The sequence below is a fragment of the Mustela putorius genome, unplaced genomic scaffold (assembly GCF_011764305.1).
Source record: "Mustela putorius furo isolate JIRA1106 unplaced genomic scaffold, ASM1176430v1.1 tig00003845_pilon_pilon_pilon, whole genome shotgun sequence".
In the NCBI taxonomy this organism is placed as follows: Eukaryota; Metazoa; Chordata; class Mammalia; order Carnivora; family Mustelidae; genus Mustela; species Mustela putorius.
Genome location: NW_025421998.1, coordinates 27,404,929 through 27,424,808, shown reverse-complemented (window position 1 = coordinate 27,424,808; position 19,880 = coordinate 27,404,929). Strand labels below are relative to the sequence as shown.

The 19,880-nt window shown below is 34.9% G+C and overlaps 1 protein-coding gene across 1 annotated transcript in view; it reads left to right on the top strand.

Annotated features, from left to right (window-relative positions):
• Positions 1 to 19,880, top strand: part of SEMA3E (semaphorin 3E) — a 252,655-nt gene that overhangs the window by 191,763 nt on the left and 41,012 nt on the right. The window contains exons 5-6 of the mRNA XM_004739629.3: positions 7,937 to 8,030; positions 18,957 to 19,076. Of these exons, the coding sequence (XP_004739686.1) occupies positions 7,937 to 8,030; positions 18,957 to 19,076 (214 nt within the window). The remainder of the gene's footprint in view (positions 1 to 7,936; positions 8,031 to 18,956; positions 19,077 to 19,880) is intronic.

Below are 19,880 nucleotides of genomic sequence, written 5' to 3'. Positions count from 1 at the left end.
ATCATATAAAATAAGGTTTTAAAGTTAACTGCAAAACAACAAAACAAAAACAAAATAATACAGAATGAAATCAGTATTATGCACCACTGTGTTTGATATAAAAGAGCTGGTTGCCAACCCTTGGATTTGTAATAGGTCGGTTTTAGCTTCCTATATAGTTAGGTCATATTCAAATTTTCTAATTCTTAAATTTTTAAAAATATTTATTCTTATCCTCACAGCAGTCATAGGAGGGAGAAACACAGAAATATTGTTTCTTCTTTTTCTCAAGTGTTGAAATTGAGGTTGAAAGAGGTTACGGGACTTAAGCCATAGATCAAATCAGAGGCTTTCTTATCTTCACTTGGTATTAGCTCTCTTTGTAAAAACATTTCGACTCTTACTTCAATTCTTATTCCTATTCCTGTTTTCATTCTCCTCCTTCTTTTTTCCTAGTAGTTTATTAAATAGCATAAAGACTTTATTTCTGCCATTGAAGTGCAGTTAATATATTGTTTCATGAAACAAAATTAACTAGTATATTAGTTGTAGTCACCTGTTGATTTTGGCTTTCTATTTGTGAAATTTACAATTAGAAGGGGTGTTTTTGCTTAATTTTTATGGGGTCCCAAAACAGTCGCATGCATCATGTTTCCTAAATTCAGTATTGTTTGAAAGCTTGGAATCTAGAAGGCTTCTTAAATGCTTGCGAATTACCCGTATGTATGTACTCACAGTGCAATGGAAATAATGTTAAAAGAGATAGGTAGCATAGCCTATGGGAGAAATTTCGCTTGGTAAAGTCTCTCAGAATATCAGCAAAGTCATTTTTCAGCATCGTTTCCTCATTACATAGGGAGGAGAATAGGAATTCTAGAGAGTAGGAAGAACTGAGTTCCCTTTTCCCAAAGGGAAAGTTTAATGGAAGAGCAGAGGGTGTTATCAGGCATACAACTTTTAAAGAAAGTCAGCCAGCTTGTGCTGCTGGAGTTTTGATGGGATGGTGGGAGTCAGAAGGCAGAAAGCCCAAGGCAGAGCTGTAGAGATATTGTAAAGGTGAGATATTATAACAGCGAGGAAGTACCAGAGAGAGAGTGACATGATTATATTTGAGAGGGTGGTGAGGAAGAGGTCGGCAGCTAGGATGATGCTATTTTCTAATAAAAGCAGGCTTCAGGACAACATAATAATTAACATTTAAAGAGTATTTGTTTCCAGTACTGTTAGTACACCAGGCGTACGTTTCTGGTAGACAGGGCTAATAGTGTAGAATTTAAGAGACTATTGGCGTAAGATGAGAGTGAGGAGACTGGAACTGTGAAGTAATCAAAGGAAACACGAAAGTGGGGCAAAGATTATTTTACCCACAAATACCGATTTAAGCAAATATTTATTTACAAATCAGCACAAGACAATTGATTTAGAATTTTACTGTAGATGTATCATATATGCCTTTAAAAAATGTTTGATAGCATCTGCAAGTGATTCAAATAATGTTATAGGAAATAAAACATTTGAACATATAATTTAATAAATAGATAATGATAATGATAAATGATAAATAATGATAATAATGATATAAATAATGATAAATATTGATAATAATGATAATGATAAATATTTTCTTCTTTAAAAAAATCTTAATACATATTTTCAAACCCTGACTATACCTTAATTACCTCATACAAGACACTCAGCCATGCACAGCAGCACAAACATATATCCCACTCTCCGTCTACAATGGTAAGTAGGATGGATAATACTAAATGTAAAATGAACATAGAGTGAAGTTAGAAGACACTCTTTGAAAATTGCTAAGCCTCACCCTGGCTCTAATTTCTCATCTATGAAAAGAAAATAATATTTGTGAACAGTATTATTGACTCTATTTTACCTCATGGTCTTATTTTGAAGGTGAAACAATATATGCAAGAGTAGTTTCTACATTTTAAAGAGTTATGCAAATATGACATTGTGTTTTAGAGATTAAAAATGTCAAAAAAATTAAAATGCAAAACTATTAGTGTCAAGATGTTGACTTAAAATTTCACTGCCATTTTGTATTTTTTTCTGCTAGTTTATTCAGTCTTTGGGAAATGTTCCAAATGTTATTTAACACGTTTTTATTGATTGGCAGAAGAGAAGAAAAAATTGTGCAGTGAGTCACTTTCAAAATTATTTTGCTACAGGTTATTAGATAGCTGTTATGTAAAGAACTGAAGTGCATGATAAGGTATTTATTCTAGACATTTACTTATCAAAATTGTATCTTTATTGTTTATTTTTGACAGGTACATGTTTATATGCCTTGTATATTTTATGACTTTTTCTCTAATCATTAGAAGTAGTAATAAAATAAAATAGGGGGTTATTTGTTTTGTCCTATAGTATTTGTAATGCCGTAGATTTTTTCTGACATCTTTCAGAATTTACCATTGACACTCAGGGCAAAAATAGTTCACCACACCGACTCATTTATGGGAAACTCTCATTTCATTTAATTGGTATCCCATTTAACACCTGATACGCAATAACTCACACCTCTTGAAGATAGCTTACAGCAGTCTTGCTGGGTTCCAAGCGCTCTCCTCAAGGCCTGAAGGGGAAAATTCTCCTGGAAAGACACATCATTTATTCTTTAAACTTTTTTTTCTGAAGAGCCCATGTATCTGCCTACCTTTGCAAACTGTGCACGTCCTGCTTTCTCTCAAGCACAGGAGAACCTATTGAAAAACTTCTTCTTACCACACTGAAACAAAAAGTGTAGGCCACACTACTAATGCTAGTGATGTCTTCTAAATTTAAGCCACATTACTCAGGCAGAAATTCCAGCTGTTAAAACACAGATAATGGAAAGCCAGTGTAAGTACTGACCAACATTCTCAATAAGGTTAAACACCAGCATTACATATTACTTGAACCAGAAGCGCAATTGTTTTGGGGTCATTGACAATGTCATCGTGCCTCCAGTTTTCTGGTTGGTTTAGTGGCTGAATTTCACTTCAGGGAAGAAAATTACATTACTCGCCTTTTAGTATTTTATTGGATTGTGCACTAAATTAAACACTGCATTTAACATCACAATGAACTCTCAAATGTGAGAAACTTCATTCTTGAATTTATAGTTAATTTTGGAGTCAGCTTGATCTGTGCAGAACAAAGCAATAGATGTTTGGAATTGGCCTGTTTTCTGTTATCGGTATTATCCAGTCTAGGATAAATTTTTCTCCTTGTACTTCTTCTTGGCAATTTCCACATCTCTGCTGTATGAAATTGCAAAAATAATATATTGAGTCCTGGGGAATTAGGATGAATCAAACCAATGTGTCTTTCTTTCATATGTAGCTTAACAGGGTAAAGAAAGCTTTCAGTCTAAAATCATGAAAGATGAGGTAAATTATTAAAAACTGCTGCCAAGTTAGTTATTTGATAAGAATTAAGAACTCAATTTTTCCTCTTAGCTCAGTATTGAAATTTCATGACCATACACCACAATATCAGAAGAATATCTTGTTGAGAAAAAAAATCAGTCATGTGGAGAAATACCTCCATGTCACACCTCCATATTACTTCCAGATGCATATTATGATTAATAAGGTCATTGGGGATAAAACAAACACCACTATCATTCTTCAGTATTTGATTTTATTTTTAATAAATGCCAGGGAGAATTTAATTGTATTTATCCTAAACCTTAAGGTATTCATCCTGTTAAGAATCCTTTATAAATTGTAAAATGTATATGAAAATATATTATCTTCATGAAATAGCTTGAGAAATAACATATCTCTTCTTCCTTTAGTTGTTTTAACAGTGTGATAGTTTTACTAAAGCCAGAGGCAATCAAAATGTAGAAAAGCAATAGGACCACGATGTTGCTTCATGGGCAGCTCTCAGAAAGCATGCACAGTCTGTATATATCGTCTGCTTTCACATCAGCACACCTGTCTACAGCAGTCTGTGAGTTCTTTTAGATACAGAAGAAAATAAGCAAATGCAAAAAGAAAAGAAAAAGTTTGTTTCTAGAAAGGTAGTATTTTTTTCAAGTGTCATCAACAACTGTGCATTTATTATGTGCCAGTTACTTTATTTGATAGAGGGGATCAAAGATTAACATCACATGGGCAGTTTCCTCAAGAAAACCCTACAAACTAGTAGGAAGGAAGGTCACACAGGCAATTATAATGCAGAGAAGTAAATGATACAAAAAAGGGATACACTGATGTTTGGTGGTAGGGTCTCTCTAGGAGAGAGATTCTAGGGTCTCTCCTAGGAGGCGATCCCAGGGCAGACAAAGAGGTCAGATCAGGATTCCTGGGGGTTCTAGGATCTCTGCGGAATTGTTAATATTATATGGACATTATTATCCTGAACACTTTGAAGAGCCCAAGTAAGAGATCTTCAGGAAGCTACAAGTAGTTCTGAACAGCCGGCATGTAGACTGTGAGAGCAATTTCAGAACTTTCAAGGGTTCAAACACCTTTTCATTATTTTGTTATAAATATGATAGTCTTCAGAATGCACATCCCAGTAGTTTTCAGATTTAAGAAGTATCACACTCTCCAGTCCAATTTGTCATTGTCTTTTTTGTTGTTGTTGTATTATTTGAATCCTGGAATATTATTCACCAAGTGCTATATATAGAGGAAATGACTATACCCGCTAAAGTTTAGGATCTTCTTCTCTTTGTGCATAAAGATAACATTGCTTCTCTCAAGCAAGGGTGCTCCAGTGGTTTATCTTTTTTTTTTTTTTTCTTTTTACACAATTAGAAACTGAAGAACTGGAGCACCTGGGTGGCTCATCGGTTGAGTCTGCCTTAGCCTCAGGTCATGATCCCAGGGTCCTGGGATGAAGCCCAGCTTTGGGCTCCCTGCTCAGTGGAGAGTTTGCTTCCCCCTCTCCCTCTGCCTGCAGCCTCCTCTGCTTGTGCGATCTCTTGATATCTCTCTCTCTCTGTCAAATAAATAAATAAAATACTTAATTAAAAAAAAGGAACATATGCATTTTTTAAACTAAAATACTATCTCTGTCCTTTTTTCAAAAATATGGATTTTTAACAGTGATATAAAAAGCAGGCGAAATAACCTTTTATTATTTTTAAAGGACTATGTCGAGGCAGCTATAGCCATTAATCAAGTAAATGAGATACATACTTGAAGTCTTCTGTGTTAAAGTGGAAGGGTTCAGTCAAGGGACATGAGTTTGGACAGGAGGCATAGGTCTGTGAAAATATTGGAGTATCCAACGCTCATTTATTCTCAGGTTTAAATGTGAGGTTTTGTAAAAGAGGATCCTTTTACAGACTCAGCTAGATTTATATACTGCACAGAATCAGGCCTCATACATAACTAAAAATTCCGCCTGATTCTGGGTTCCACTTCTTTTCCTAAATGTTAAGGTTCTAGGCATCTTTTCAAATATAAGATTCTGCTGATTCAAGCAAATTTTCTTGAAAGTCAAAGACACTGGTATGTCAGATAATTGAAATCTCAGACCTGTGCTGAAATTCGCCAATCAACAATAGCCTCAGGAGCCTAAGTGGTGACTTAGACCTTTGAAAACCTGTGACTTTTCGAGAAATTGTGACTTCATTCCCTTCACCTAACTACAGTCCTTTGAAGTCTGAGATTCTCTTAATCTTAGTATTCTTAGTTTGCATTTTCTATGTTTCTTCTACTTGACAGATTTTTTTTTGAAGTTTTTATTTATTTATTTGACAGAGATCACAAGTAGGCAGAGAGGCAGGCAGAGAGAGGGGAGGAAGCAGGCTCCCCGCTGAGCAAAGAGCCCAATGCGGGGCCCCATCTCAGGACACCGAGATCAGGACCTGAGCTGAAGGCAGAGGCTTAACCCACTGAGTTACCCAGGCGCCCCTGCTTGGTAGTTTAAACTTAATATATTGTGCTGGCTCAAATAAATATGCAACACACTTGTTTTTCGCTTGCAGTTTCAATTTTAGTGGTAAAAGTGTGTAATTTTATCCATTAGGTAAATCACCTTCACCTGTCATTGGTGATAAAAAGTTGAGTGTCTGAATTCTGAAGTTGTAGAAAGTCTTGATTTAAGAGGACAGTTCAGTATATCTCTTTAACAGCTTTCTCTGACCAAATATTTGGACATTTGACTGGAGTAGAACAAACACAAATTGCATGTCCTACCTACTTTGTTTCAAGTAACTTCTAAAGTGGCAGTGACTAAAGGGTCACCCAAGTACTACATTCACGCACTTGGTCACTTTCTCCTTCACATAACGCTGCGAGTCAGTTTTCCAAATGGAGATGCAGACCATTCAGCACAAGTGTTAGCTGGGTACACCAAGAATTCTCTCTCATTTAAACAAACTTCTTCTCATGTCATTGTAAATTTGTCATCTGAGTAGCGAACACAAAAATGTCTCCAATTATTTATGGGTGTTCTTGCTCTCTACAGATGTGTGCAAAGTGTGTAAACAGGAAAAAAATTGGGGGGTTAAAAAGAGTTTTTTGGCTTTTAGCCACCTCTGAGTGAGGAGCCTCCATTTGTCCCCTGGGCTGTGGTTCAGTTCCACGAAGGTTGTAGGGGTCAGGTGAACTCTGCATTACTGGAAAGGTTTTAGAATCACAGGGTCAGAATGGAGATTTTGGAATCAGAGAGAGGAAGAAAAGTGTGTCAAATAAGAATGGCAAGATCAGGACAAAACAGATAATGGGAAATAAGGGGGGTGGCTAAGAAAGTCAAATTCAAGTTTGAGAAAAGTGGCTGCAAATCAGAAGTTACTCAGGACTTTGGGAGTGTTTTGAGGTTCATGGTTCGCAGATGGGCAGGGCCATGGATAGCAGGGGGCAGGATCAGCAATGTTCTCTTACAGAGTATTTTTTCGTTTCCCGCAAAGTTTTCAATATTGATTCTTATTGTCACTTTTCCAAACTTTCTTTTTTTTTTTTTAAGATTTTATTTATTTATTTGACAGAGAGAGACCACAAGTAGACGGAGAGGCAGGCAGAGACAGAGAGAGAGGGAAGCAGGCTCTCTGCTGAGCAGAGAGCTCAATGCGGGACTCGATCCCAGGACCCTGAGATCATGACCTGAGCCGAAGGACTGAGCCCAACCCACTGAGCCACCCAGGCGCCCCTCCAAACTTTCTTTTACCCAAACCATTTATAGCACAGTTAATGAATAATCATTATGAAAATATATTAATGAGAATTTTGAAATCTGAGAATAGAGAAAATTTCGGTGGTTAGGCACTTGCAATAAGAACCAGTGAAGTAGTCGTTTTTCATAGAAGTACTTTCAAGCTCTTATTTATGTGACACTATATGTCACATATAGCCTGAAACATTGCTCATAATGTGACATTTATCTATACATCTATATTCCAGTAATTGTTTATGCAGCCATCATTTTCTAAATTATTAAAGTTAAATGTGTATACCAAGAATATGTGATGAAGAAGAGACATGATTGGAAATAAATAATCTAAATTGATAGAAAATTTTATCAGCTTCTTTTGCAGACCCTTCAGAAAAAATCAATAGTGGCCTTTGTGGGAAAGCAGTCAATTCTGTATTTATCATTAAGCCTCCCTTTTTCTTTTTTAAACCTCCCTTTTAATAACCTTTTTTTTTTTTTAGCTTATTTTCATTCCTTTGGCATATTTACTGGACACCCCTCAGAATAACCATTACTGTCCGCTCATGTGATTAAAAACTGTTAATGTCTTTTATTTCATCACCTGTATACTTTCTGGGAGGAGTGAGAAACTCATATGGACCTGAAGACCCATATATTTATGTACAAAACCCAGTTTGGCTTTAAGAAACTCAGTACTCATGGTATCCTGTTTACACTGTTTGCAAAAGGTCAGGTTTTTATATGTCTTATCTGAGCAATTAGATTCTTACTAAAATTGGCAAATACATAATGGCTTTTCTGGTTTATCTATTGTTTTTGTTTTTGTTTTTTTTTTCCCAAGGATCCCCTGTTTCATCTGGAACCACACAGGTCTGAAAGAGGAAGGGGCAGATGTCCTTTCGATCCCAGCTCCTCCTTCATCTCCACCTTAGTTGGTAATTATTGTTGCCACAGACATCATTTGGTCGCCATATTGATTTTGGAACTTCGCTTAGATTCTTCTGGTGTTTCTCTATACGTGTGTTAGAGTCATTTTTATTTATGGGTGCTGGAAGCAATGATATTAGATTTCAAGTCAGGCTAAACTGAACCAGTTTTGACTCTAAGATAAATGCAGCTACTCTGAAGTATGTGTGTCTCATTCTGGAAACACAGGTTTTATTTAGTATCTGATAGAAAACATCCTGTACTATGACCGTTTACTATTCAAAAAAATGCAGTTAGAGAAGTACTTTATAAAATCCTGGCTGGAGAAACTCAACTATTGCAACATATGTTAGTTCTTTTTGTTTTAATTACTCTGTAATTTTAGGAAAACTTTTAATATTCTCTTCTTGGTGCCCTTCTCTGTATCAGTAGAATTCATCAGAAGGTTATCTCAGTTGAGAACTTTAAAATTATTTATCTAAACTCTTGTTTATCTAGAATCTTAACAATAGAGGTTGACCTGTTCAAACTTCCACTAAATGTCCACATTGAAATAATAAAATAAGTTGGCATGTCTGATCTAGATTTCCATTTGATTCCGTTTAATTAGATGAGGTACCTCACCTGAGTACCTCACTTAAGACACAATGAAATTATTTTTCTTTCTGTTTATATTCTCGGGGTTTAATGCTGACACACTTGGCAAAGTACTCCAGCACTGTGATGGTACAGACAGATGGGTTCCCAAGTACAAAGCTGAAGTGAGCTCTTCCTGATACCTAACTAGGAGCTATGAGGAGTCCTTCTTTTCTCTCAGGGTTGTGAGGTTCTGATATAAGTATGGTACAGATGTATGGATTTCTATTATTACATTTGCAACACTTAGAGTTATAGGCTAATATTAGGTCACCCTGTTGGCAGAAAATGGGAAAGTGTAAAATAACATGTGGGGACTTCCCATCCTAAATAAAATATTAACACTGAAAACTCCCCACTGATGAGTAATCAGAATACAAGATTTTGAGTTGATGCAGATATTCCCGTGAATTCTAGAAACTGTGCAGTCCCTGAACTTATCCGGATAGTTCATTTTGATGGGCCTTGCGTCCCACTCTGTACTCCCCATCCTGGTCATGGCACTTATATCTATGTCAGCAAAGTTTTATATATATATATATAGTTGACCCTTGAACAACACAGGTTTGAACTTCATGGGTCCAGGCATATCCAGTTCTTTTTTATGAATACAGTGCAGTACTGTAAATGTATCTTCTCTTCCTTATGGTTTTCTTAACATTTTCTTTTCTGTAGTTTGCTGTAAGAATACAGTAGGTAATAGATAAAACATGCAAACTATGCATTAATCAGTTGTTTTGTTATCCGTGAGGCTTCTGCTCAATTAATAGTTAAGTGTTTGGGCAGTCACAAGTTATATGCAGATTTTCAGCTTCATGGTCAGAGCTTCCAACTTCCATGGAGTTAGGGGTCCACTGTATATCTGTAGAGCAAAGACCTTCAATTAGCGCTAATTATTAGGGAAAGATGGATTTGCTTCAGGCCCATAGTTTGAAAAGGCTCTAAAATGAGATTTCACATAGTAAGTTCTTTCAAAACTTGCTCCAAAAGATGTAATATTCTTAAAGAGTATAATGTTTTAAAGAAAAATAGTATATTTAAGATAGCTAGCGTTCCTCTGCTAACCTGTGTGTGTGTGTATAAACAGAATATAAGGAAGGGAGACCTTAAATATGAAAATAAGATCGCCTAAGTTTAAACTTCAGTAGGAATCAAAGTCTTGGGAGGGACACTGAATGGATACCAGCTAGATCTATGTTACAAATGGCACTGGATGCATTAAAATACATTCATTTGATAGATAATTTTTTCTAATGCTTTCAGTGCTTTTGGGGGATAATTTCATAAATTTAAAATTTGAATATGTTTGGAAGAGATTTTCTTCTCATTTCTTTTACCTTACATCTTGCACAGAATAGGCCTCCTATAAATATTCATTGAATAGACTCAATATTCCTAAACAGGCAAAAAACAAATTTTGGGATATTATTCATAAGAATATTATAAGTGATACTGAAAGTGGAAAATTACAGAGTAAACACTACTTCTGTGGTGAAATCCTAAAAAGATTAGCACACCATTTAATTTTAACATTTCATTTAAATGGTTTAAACAATTCCTTTAGTCACCCTGCCACTCACCACTAAGCCTCCCTGGAGCTTATTTATGCATGAAACCGGAAACTTAAAACTGAATTTTTTTAAGAGGGGAAATATTACTGGAGGGACATTTCCCAGTGAGTTTCATTGAACTTCCAAATCAAATTACACTGTGCTGACATGGGAAGTGCTTGCCATCTGGGTGGCTGTTCCACATATTCAGAAGAGAAATCAAATCATAAGAGCCCTCCAAACTAAACACAAACACTATAGGAATAATCCCTCCAAAAAGAAGAACTAAAAATATAATTCTTCACCTTTATCCACTAGCTTTCATCCCAAAGTACCTTTGAAAGATTATTCGCTCACTGTAGATACGAGGTGCCACAGAAACCCGATAACCTCTACCTGAGCCAGCAACTCTGAGAGAGAGGAAGTAGGAATAATTCACCCAGTCAAAAAAACAGCAGGAGTTTGGGCTGGAAAAATGGAGCTACCTGTGTTGGAATTTGGCAAGCCCGCTGTAGCTTACTCTGACAGGGAAAGAATGCATAAATGTGGTATTTTCTGGCCACACATGTTCTCAGCTGATGGGTTAGGACAAGACTCCGGCAAAATGTTGACCATCTTGAGGCCACGATCCTTGTTTCTTTGTTAATTGTGGGTCACACTTAACTCTTGAGCGCCTGTTCACCTCAAGTTGTGCTTTCGTGATAAGAAACTCGAATTTGTAACAATACTCATAAAGGTAACAAGGCCCCAAGGAAAAAAAGGAGGTGCTGGAAAATCAAAGGATGTCTTATAATTTCTTAACTTCAGGTACAGTTTTCATTTCAGTTACCTTAAATTTAGTTGGCTGAAGATCACGTGAACTAAAAAGCATACCAAAAACTGAATAAAGAATGATTATTTGGGGCGCCTGGGTGGCTCAGTGGTTAAGCCGCTGCCTTCGGCTCAGGTCATGATCTTAGGGTCCTGGGATCAAGTCCCGCATCGGGCTCTCTGCTCAGCAGGGAGCCTGCTTCCTCCTCTCTCTCTCTCTGCCTGCCTCTCTGCCTACTTGTGATTTCTCTCTGTCAAATAAATAAATAAAATCTTAAAAAAAAAAAAAAAGAATGTTACCAAATTCTTAAAAAAAAAAAAAAGAATGATTATTTGTTAGGTAAAAGACAAGTTAATGAACACGTGAACAAGTTTTAATTAAATTTATCATCTAATTTAGAAATGAAATGTTAGTATCTCGCAGTGATTCCATGTGAAACAGAATTAAAGGAGTGAAACAACCTCTTTGTTTAGCTCTGTTCTGAATGTTCACAAATCAGTCAAAATGAAATGATACATTAATTAGGGTTGCTCTCCAAATGCCACTTGCTATTAACATAATTTATCTTGGTGGCATATAAAGTCATATCACAGGTGCAAATATTTCTACACATTTAGCCACATTTTCCCCTACTGTGATGACAATTTTATATTGAAAATGGTCTTCAGTAAGTGTCTGAAGAATATAAGACATTACAGCCTGGTTTTAAAAACACTTTGTTCAAACAACAACTTACTTAGTAAAATAAATTGATGTATTACTTGCCTATACCTTTTATTTCATCCAAAGATAGTACTTATATTGCTATCTAATTACTGGATTTGGTGACTAGCCAAATAAAAATTCAGGAAATACAAATATATATATATTTAAGAGAGGGAGAGGGGATGGTGAGAAGAGGGAGAGAGAGAATCTCAAGCAGACGCCATGCCCAGTGGGGAGCCCAACACAGGGCTCCATCTCCACCAGAACTGAAATCAAGAGTTGGATACTTAACTGAAATGAGCCACCCAGGCACCCTAGGAAATATTTTCTTTATGTCATATATCATTTTGGCCAGCAAGGAAAATACTGGCTGACTCTTTTTCATCAGCTCTGTTGGATATACTGTTGCAATATTCTTAATACGTTTATAACACCTTTAGTAACTGCAGGATTTTCCTTATACCTTGCCCTCTCAATTCTATTGACTTTCTTAAAAAATATTTTATTCTGACTCAGATTTGTAGTTCCAGGTGTAATTTAATATTTACCATACCTGACATGACTATGACATGTCATGCTAACATGCATGTTACTAGCATTTGGGGGAAAACCACTCTAATCTGTCACATACTTTTGCTTTGCTTTCAAAGTGTTATGAGGATATTTTTAGGATGACTTCTCAAGTTAAAGACTTACTAAATTTTATTTCAACAAACAATCATGAATAAAATATCGTAGGCCCTGAAATTTTCTTTCTACATTCTATTTGGTCCTATCTTACCATTTTAAGCAAATAAAATTACAAAAGTTTATAGCTGCTGAAATTTTCTTCCTGTACTTTTATTCATAATAATGAGACCTTTGTGAATATATCTCCTCGTTACATATTCTGTACATTGAAGGTCAGTGTTGACTGAATGAAAGGGAGTTGGAATATATGCAGAGGAAATTTAAGTGATTATTTCAAGCTATCAATGGCATTAATTTTTTAAAACAAATGTTCCTTTTAAATTAATTATATCCAGGACAGAGTTATGAATGAGTAGTTCTGGCACAAAATATGACTTAATAATATTAGAAAAATAAATGAAAAATCTTAAGTGAAGATAAAATGTATGTCTTTATAAATGCAACCTCTGTAAATGTAACAAATGAAGTATATCTCCTTATTTCTTGAATTCACCTCAACTGTACGGAAATTTAGACTTAAAGTCATTCCTTTGCCATGTTCCTGTCCCTGAAGAATGTCTATAATTTCTTATCCAACTCTCTTGCTCTCTCACATTTGGTGCAATGCCAGTTATCCACATGCTCGTGGCTTCTGGCTTTATCTACTAGTGTCTCTGAGCCTCTTTGGATATTTTGCTTATGGATTCCTCAAAACAAACCAACAAAAATGATAAGGCTAGAAGAAAAAAAATCCAACTACAACTGTATAACTAATTCAAGGATATATTCTGCCTGGTTGCTTTTAGCACCCTAAGCAAAGTGTAACTGTGAACTGGGATGTGAGTATTGGAATATATACCTCATTCTTATCCATCCTCATCCTCGCGCATGTATTTTGTTTTATATGCAATGACGCATGTTATAGTGATTCTATAATACAGTGCATCTGATATTTGAATGACTTTCTAACAAAATTATATAACTCAGTTATGAAATGAAGCAGTTAATTCCATCGTTAGTCATGTGCTGTCCATGAGGCAAATATATTTCACATTATTTAGTTGTGTAGACGTTTACAACACAAATAGGAGAAATGCTTGAGTAAAACCTAAGAAGATAAAAAGCTTGGAAAACTGTTGATGTTTGTCTTACCAAACAACTAAAATCTGTATTTCTAATGTGGTAACTAAAAACTCAAATCAAGTAATAAGTATCTAGCCCATGAGCAAAACTGCTGAGAATGGTAGGTTTCATAAAACGTGAAGGCAATGCAGTATGCTTAACTGAAGCTTCAATTAGAATTTGTTCTGATAAAAGGAATTATGTAGAAAACTATTGTAATGAGGCATTTTAACTTAGAATTATTTACAGTGGATTTGTTTTTATATATTGGCAAGAGTCAAATGATTCTTACTTTCTTTCATATAAGCTGTTTAGTGTAGGCAGTCTTTGGAGGCTGAAACTATTAGGGACAAACGCTGGAAGAAAATAGAGTTTTTGTGTTCATGAATTAAAATTATTAAATATAGGAACAAAAAATCAAGGAATTCTGTTATTCATATAAATGCCTAATATTGTTTCTTTCTCTTAGTGTTTTTTACTGAAGCTTTATTGAAGAATCAGAATCTTATCCTGAGTTTTTATTGCATTTCATAGCTTTATTTAACTTAAACACCTAAAAGAATTTTTAGATATATTCACAAATTAATTCACTGTGCTCTTCATGGATTTGACAAGTGTTTATTGAGCATTTCCTATATTCCAGACACTGTACAAGATATTGGGGGAAAAAGAATATATAAGACACATCAAGAGGCCTACATTCTAGTGAGGCATAATGTCAAATGTATAAGCAATACATTAATACAGTAGGGTGAGCAATATGGTAGAAACAGGCAGAGGGGCTTTGGTGGTACTAGGAATCACTACACTAACACAAGTTTAGTCAAGGAAGGCATCAGAGAGGAAGTAGGCAATAGTCAGGCACATGGGAGGTGAAGCAGGAAAGGAGATGCAGAATTTAGGCAAAACATTGCCAGGCAGAGAGAATGGAAAAAAGTTGGGCAGGTTCAAGAAATTACAGGTAGGTCTCTGTGATTTTACAAGCAATGAAGACCATGACACATCGAAAAGCAGATTTCAAGCTGGGGGCTTAGTGTGACAGATTTCCAGTGCAGAACTGTTCCCACTGTTACTGTGTCTGTACAGAGAGCCTATGTTGAGCATGACAATAATAAGTTACATTCACCTGTCAAAACACCCTGCAGATGCTCTATTTTTTTTAAATTATAACCACACTTGACCATCTAAAATTAACATGACATCCGTCACCCTCAGAATTCAGTGCTATAACAAATGAAATGTAATATATGGCATAAAAATCAAGTTGGTTATTTATATTCAGAATATTGAAATAGATACCAGTTAAACTTGTGGCTAAGCTAATACATTTATTAAATATCATGTCTTCATAGACCTACAAAACTAAAAACTTGGATAGTTCTATTCTTATCATTGAAACTCTAGAAGATGTTTTTTATTTATATGAAACCTTTCTCTTTTTAGTCCATGAAAATATGATTTATCCAGGTTTTTTTATACTCTGTAAAATACCAAGGTATTGATTCACAAATTTACCCTAATTATATCAAATGGTTATAATTTTAAAGTTTTCAGTTGAGATGTCGTACATATGTACTTTATGTATTGCTGTAAGTAGTATCAATTATAATGATGCTGAATGGCTCATTTAATTACTATTAGGTAATAGTTGTGCCTAAGGCTTATTCTACTTGATGATTTTTCATAAAAGTTTTTTTTCCCCCTTAGGAAGATTTTTTACCAAACATGACTATTATCTGTGATTATGAATTTATTTTGTTCTTTACACTAATAATAAGCTATGAAAGGAGAACCTTTCCCTTCTGAGGAAAATCTAACATTTCCAACAGAAACACATTTGGTTCCATTTACACAGCATCGGATTTTTAGCACCTGTCTGGTTTCTTTGAAGTTTAAGTCATGCATCTCATATTGTGTTATTTGAATTGTTCACAAACTATTTTCTTTTATCTGAATACAAAAAGGGAAATTGGGTAAAATTGGTAATATATCATCTTTTCCTTTGTGCAGATAACGTGCCTTGGATGTGGTATTATTTGGTATTATAGGGCTGCCATCTAGTGTCTCCAAGGGGTACTTGTTTGTTAAATTTATGAAGTTGATTAAAATGAGTAGAACTTTGATAGGGTGTTTCAGATTGGGATAAGTGCAATAATTGTTGTGAACTAATAAGAAGATTATTTTCTCATAATAGTAATGTTTTCAAATAGTGAAGTTCTAGAAGTCTTTTAGGATATTAAGCGAAATCAGATATTAAAAACTTAATAGAAAATTGTCATGATTTTTAAGAAATTTATTTTTTTGTACCTGTTGTGCATTAAGCATGTGGCCAAGTCCACATAAGAAAAATAAGTTTTGTTTAGAATAATTCTCCAGGGGTGCCTGGGTGCTCTGTTGGTTGAGCGACTTACTGCCTTCGGCTCAGGTCATGATCCTGGGAGTCCTGGGATCGAGATCTGCATTGGGCTCCCAGCTCCATGGGGAGTCTGCTTCTCCCTCTGACCTCCTCCCATGTTCTCTCTCACTCTGTCTCTCTCTCTCTCAAATAAGTAAATAAAATCTTTTAAAAATAGGATAGTTTTCCAAAATGGCCTTTATATTTTATATGGGGAATATAAGTTAAAAAATAACAAAAACATTTCAGAAAAATCCTCATTCTGGTAGTTCAGTAGTCAATGACCTAGCTCTTGTGGGTCAGCTCATTCTTTTATGCTATAAAGTTGATGTTCCCCAAGGCCTTTTAATGAATTTAACATGACTCTTATCCATGTTCAAGTAGTGCAGAATGCCTCCCGCAAACAGTTTATATCCCTAACCACTAAATGCATTTTATCTCAAAATATGCCTTCACCACACACAGATATAACCTTCTGATGAATAGAACATTAACTGGCTCTGATATAAATTATGTTGCTCTTTTTCCTTCTGTTACCAAAGAACATGCTTAAATAAGAGTTCTAATGTAATTTTTTCTATCAAATTATGTTTTAAGTCCAGAGATAAAGCATCTTTGTTTTTCTTTTCTGTAACTTTCCTTATCACACCTCTTACTTAGCGTACATTCTCGAGTGTATGGAATGAACTCAACAAATCCAGTTTTGTTTTGTTTTTTAACCCGTTAACTGGAAAATTTTCAAATCCAAAAAAAAGAAAGAAAGAGGAGTAAAATTTACACCTTTATACCATTTACCTGAATTCATCAATTGTTAATTCTAATACGTTGCTACATTTACCTCTTCTTTTCCTGTTTCTCTCTTATTACATAGATGTATAGTTTAAAAGAAGATTCCTTTGTGGGAAAACCTGGATTTTATTTATCTTTTTCCTGTATATTTTTTAAATATCCCTAGTGGATTTTGTGAACAAAAGAAGCTATTTACACTTACTTGTCTTTGTATAAATGAACGTTAGTTTGTTATTATAATATTTTTAAAAGCTTATTTTTCCTAAGCCTTCAAATTCAATCGATATCTCATTTTTTCTATTTTTAAATCTGCTATAACAAAAGCAATTATCTTTACTTTTTAAAAAGTAAGTCATTAATTCAAGTTGAAAATAAACTTCTCTTATAAAGTGTCCTGTTGACAGCACATTTGATTACTTTCTCAAATTTTAAACCATACAAACATATTTGGTTTATTCACGTTTTTTTTCAAAGTTTTAAAGGCCTTATCTTAGGAAAAAAAACCCTTTATAAATATTGAAATAATTTTAAAAATCTAATAAAATTTATAACATGAGGATCACCTGGGTGGCCCAGTTGGTTGAGTGTCTGACTCTTGATTTTGGCTCAGGTCTTGATCTCAGGGTTGTGGGATCAAGTCCTAAGTGGGGCTCCGTGCTCAGCAGGGAGTCTGTTGAAGATTTTTCTCCCTCTCCCTCTGCCCCCCACCTCTCTCTGTCTCTCTAAAATAAATAAATAAATCATTAAATAACTAAAATTTATAAACATGAAATCAAGTTCTCTTAAATTCTGTTTATGTACTTGGCTGGATTTTTATACCCGTAACTTTAATAATTCAAATTCTAAAATCAATTATTCATTTAAATGTACTAAATTAGAGATACAGTTAATTTGAATTCTCTTAAACTTTAAAGCACTTCAAATGCCATATGTACATATTCCATATTTAACAGGAAAACATTAATACATTGAGCTCAGTATCCGCTCTATATTTTTAAACCAACCAGAGTTGTATGATACTCCTTATGAGAATTGTACTGCCCTAAATTGAGGGTGCTTCTTCTATTGATTTGATGCTATCATTTGCTTCTTTTAGAGATTTTTGCCAAAGACAGGACACCTGAACTGCATATGTCCAGGACAATGCCTCTGGTCCCACTCATGGGCACTGGTTATCTTTTGTTGTCCCTTGGACAAAAGAGAACTCCCAAGTTCCTATGCTTGAGAGGTATTAGTCTTTCTGCAGTTCCCTTTAACTTTATTTTATTTTTCTATTATATTTTTTCCTCTTCCCATAAGCTATTTTAATGTTTTTCTGGTTATTTCCAAGGACACACATTGTCGTTTCTTGGGAAACCCTGCGTACATTTGTGATTCCTTGATTTGATTTTCACTCTGGGTCCGCCACCACGTGTTATAACTAACTTCGTTCATTCTGTTAACTGATTAAATTATAAATTCTCTATATCATTCCCATCTATGCCACAACTTAGAAATTTAATGACAGTGAATTGGATTATTTACAACTTTGTCAGACATTGTGGTTCCTATACTAAAATCATGTTCATGGAAGCAATCTCTTGTTCCAAGAAGGATTTGAGTTAGCTGTCTTGCATATAATACCAATAATAATAATATAAAAATTAATAATAATACCCTGATGATATAAAGGATAAAAGAAGTTTAGTAAAAAAAAATGAACCAGCTTACTTGTCAAATACTCATATCGGTTTGGGGCACCTGGGTGGTTCATTCGGTTAAAAGTCCGGCTCTTGATTTCAGATCAGGTCATGATCTCAGAGTCATTAGATCAAGCCTATCTGTGGGCTCTGCTCTCAACAGGGAGCCTGCTTGAGATTCTTTCTCTCTTTCCCTCCCCCCAGTTTGTGTGTGTGTTCTCTCTCTCAAATATATGAATACATCTTAAAAAACAGATTCATGTAGGTCTTATGAATATATATGCCAGCTGTTGTTTGAAGTGCTTCACTCTTTACAATACTTTTGAGCGCTAGTCCTATTTGGGAATGGGGAAACCGAGGCACAGAAAGACTAAGCAACTAGCCCAAGCTCACACAGCTCATAAGTGGCAGTGGATATTCCAATCCTAGCGATCTCACAGTACCATCCATGCTCTTGTAGTAGTATTCATTTCACAAGGTCATATACACAGTATATGTTTGATGTCACTGTGGCTTATAGATTGTTGTCAGATCCAGAAACAAACACTGGCTTCTTTTTAACTCCTTTTTCCATGTAGGTAGTGAATTATTTACTGGACTCTACAGTGATTACTGGGGCAGAGACGCTGCAGTCTTCCGGAGCATGGGGCGACTGGCTCACATTCGCACCGAGCATGACGACGAGCGTCTGTTGAAAGGTAGGGTTCAGGAGGAAGGAGCATGTAAGTCGGAACTGAAAGCAAGTCTAGAACTCATGGGAAATTTGCTGGTTTGGTCATAATAATGATACAAATGTCTTCTAAAGTTTTTACAAATTTCAGAATTTTAGTAATATTCCTTAATTAAAATATTATTCCTAAATTAAATTATATTAAAATGTAATTTTATATCAGCATGAACTGGCTCTATTATAAAATGAAATTGGCCTCATAGCAATACTTAGTAATCAGGATTTAAAGGAAGAAAATAAACCAAATATATGAAAAGCAAAAAAAAAAAAAAAAATCCCTTTTTATCCAGTAAGTTGTTTTGTTCTCTTGTCAGTTGGTATAATTCCAAAATTATCCATTGATTGCTTTGCTTATTTTAATGGGATCACATTGTTTTTAGAGACAAATAAAATTCTAGGAAAATCACTAGTCATTTACTGACAGAATCCTTGTAAGGAATGATATTTATGTTTTGTCACAGTGGTCTATCCCAGGGATTGAAGTATCACTTAATAATGAATTTTTAAAATTATTTTTAGCCTTTTTATTAAGCTTTAGAGTACATAATCATTATTGGCAGCATGTTATCATTAAAATATTTGACATAGTATATTAAGCAAGGGTTGTTCACTCCGATCCCTTAGACTACAAACACAAAGACTTAAAATAAATTTTCTTTTTTAAAATATTCTATTTATTTATTAGAGAGAGAGAGAGTACAAGTAGGGGGGATGCACAGAGAGAGAGAGAGAGGGAGCAACAGACTCTCCACTGAGCAGGGAGCCCAACATG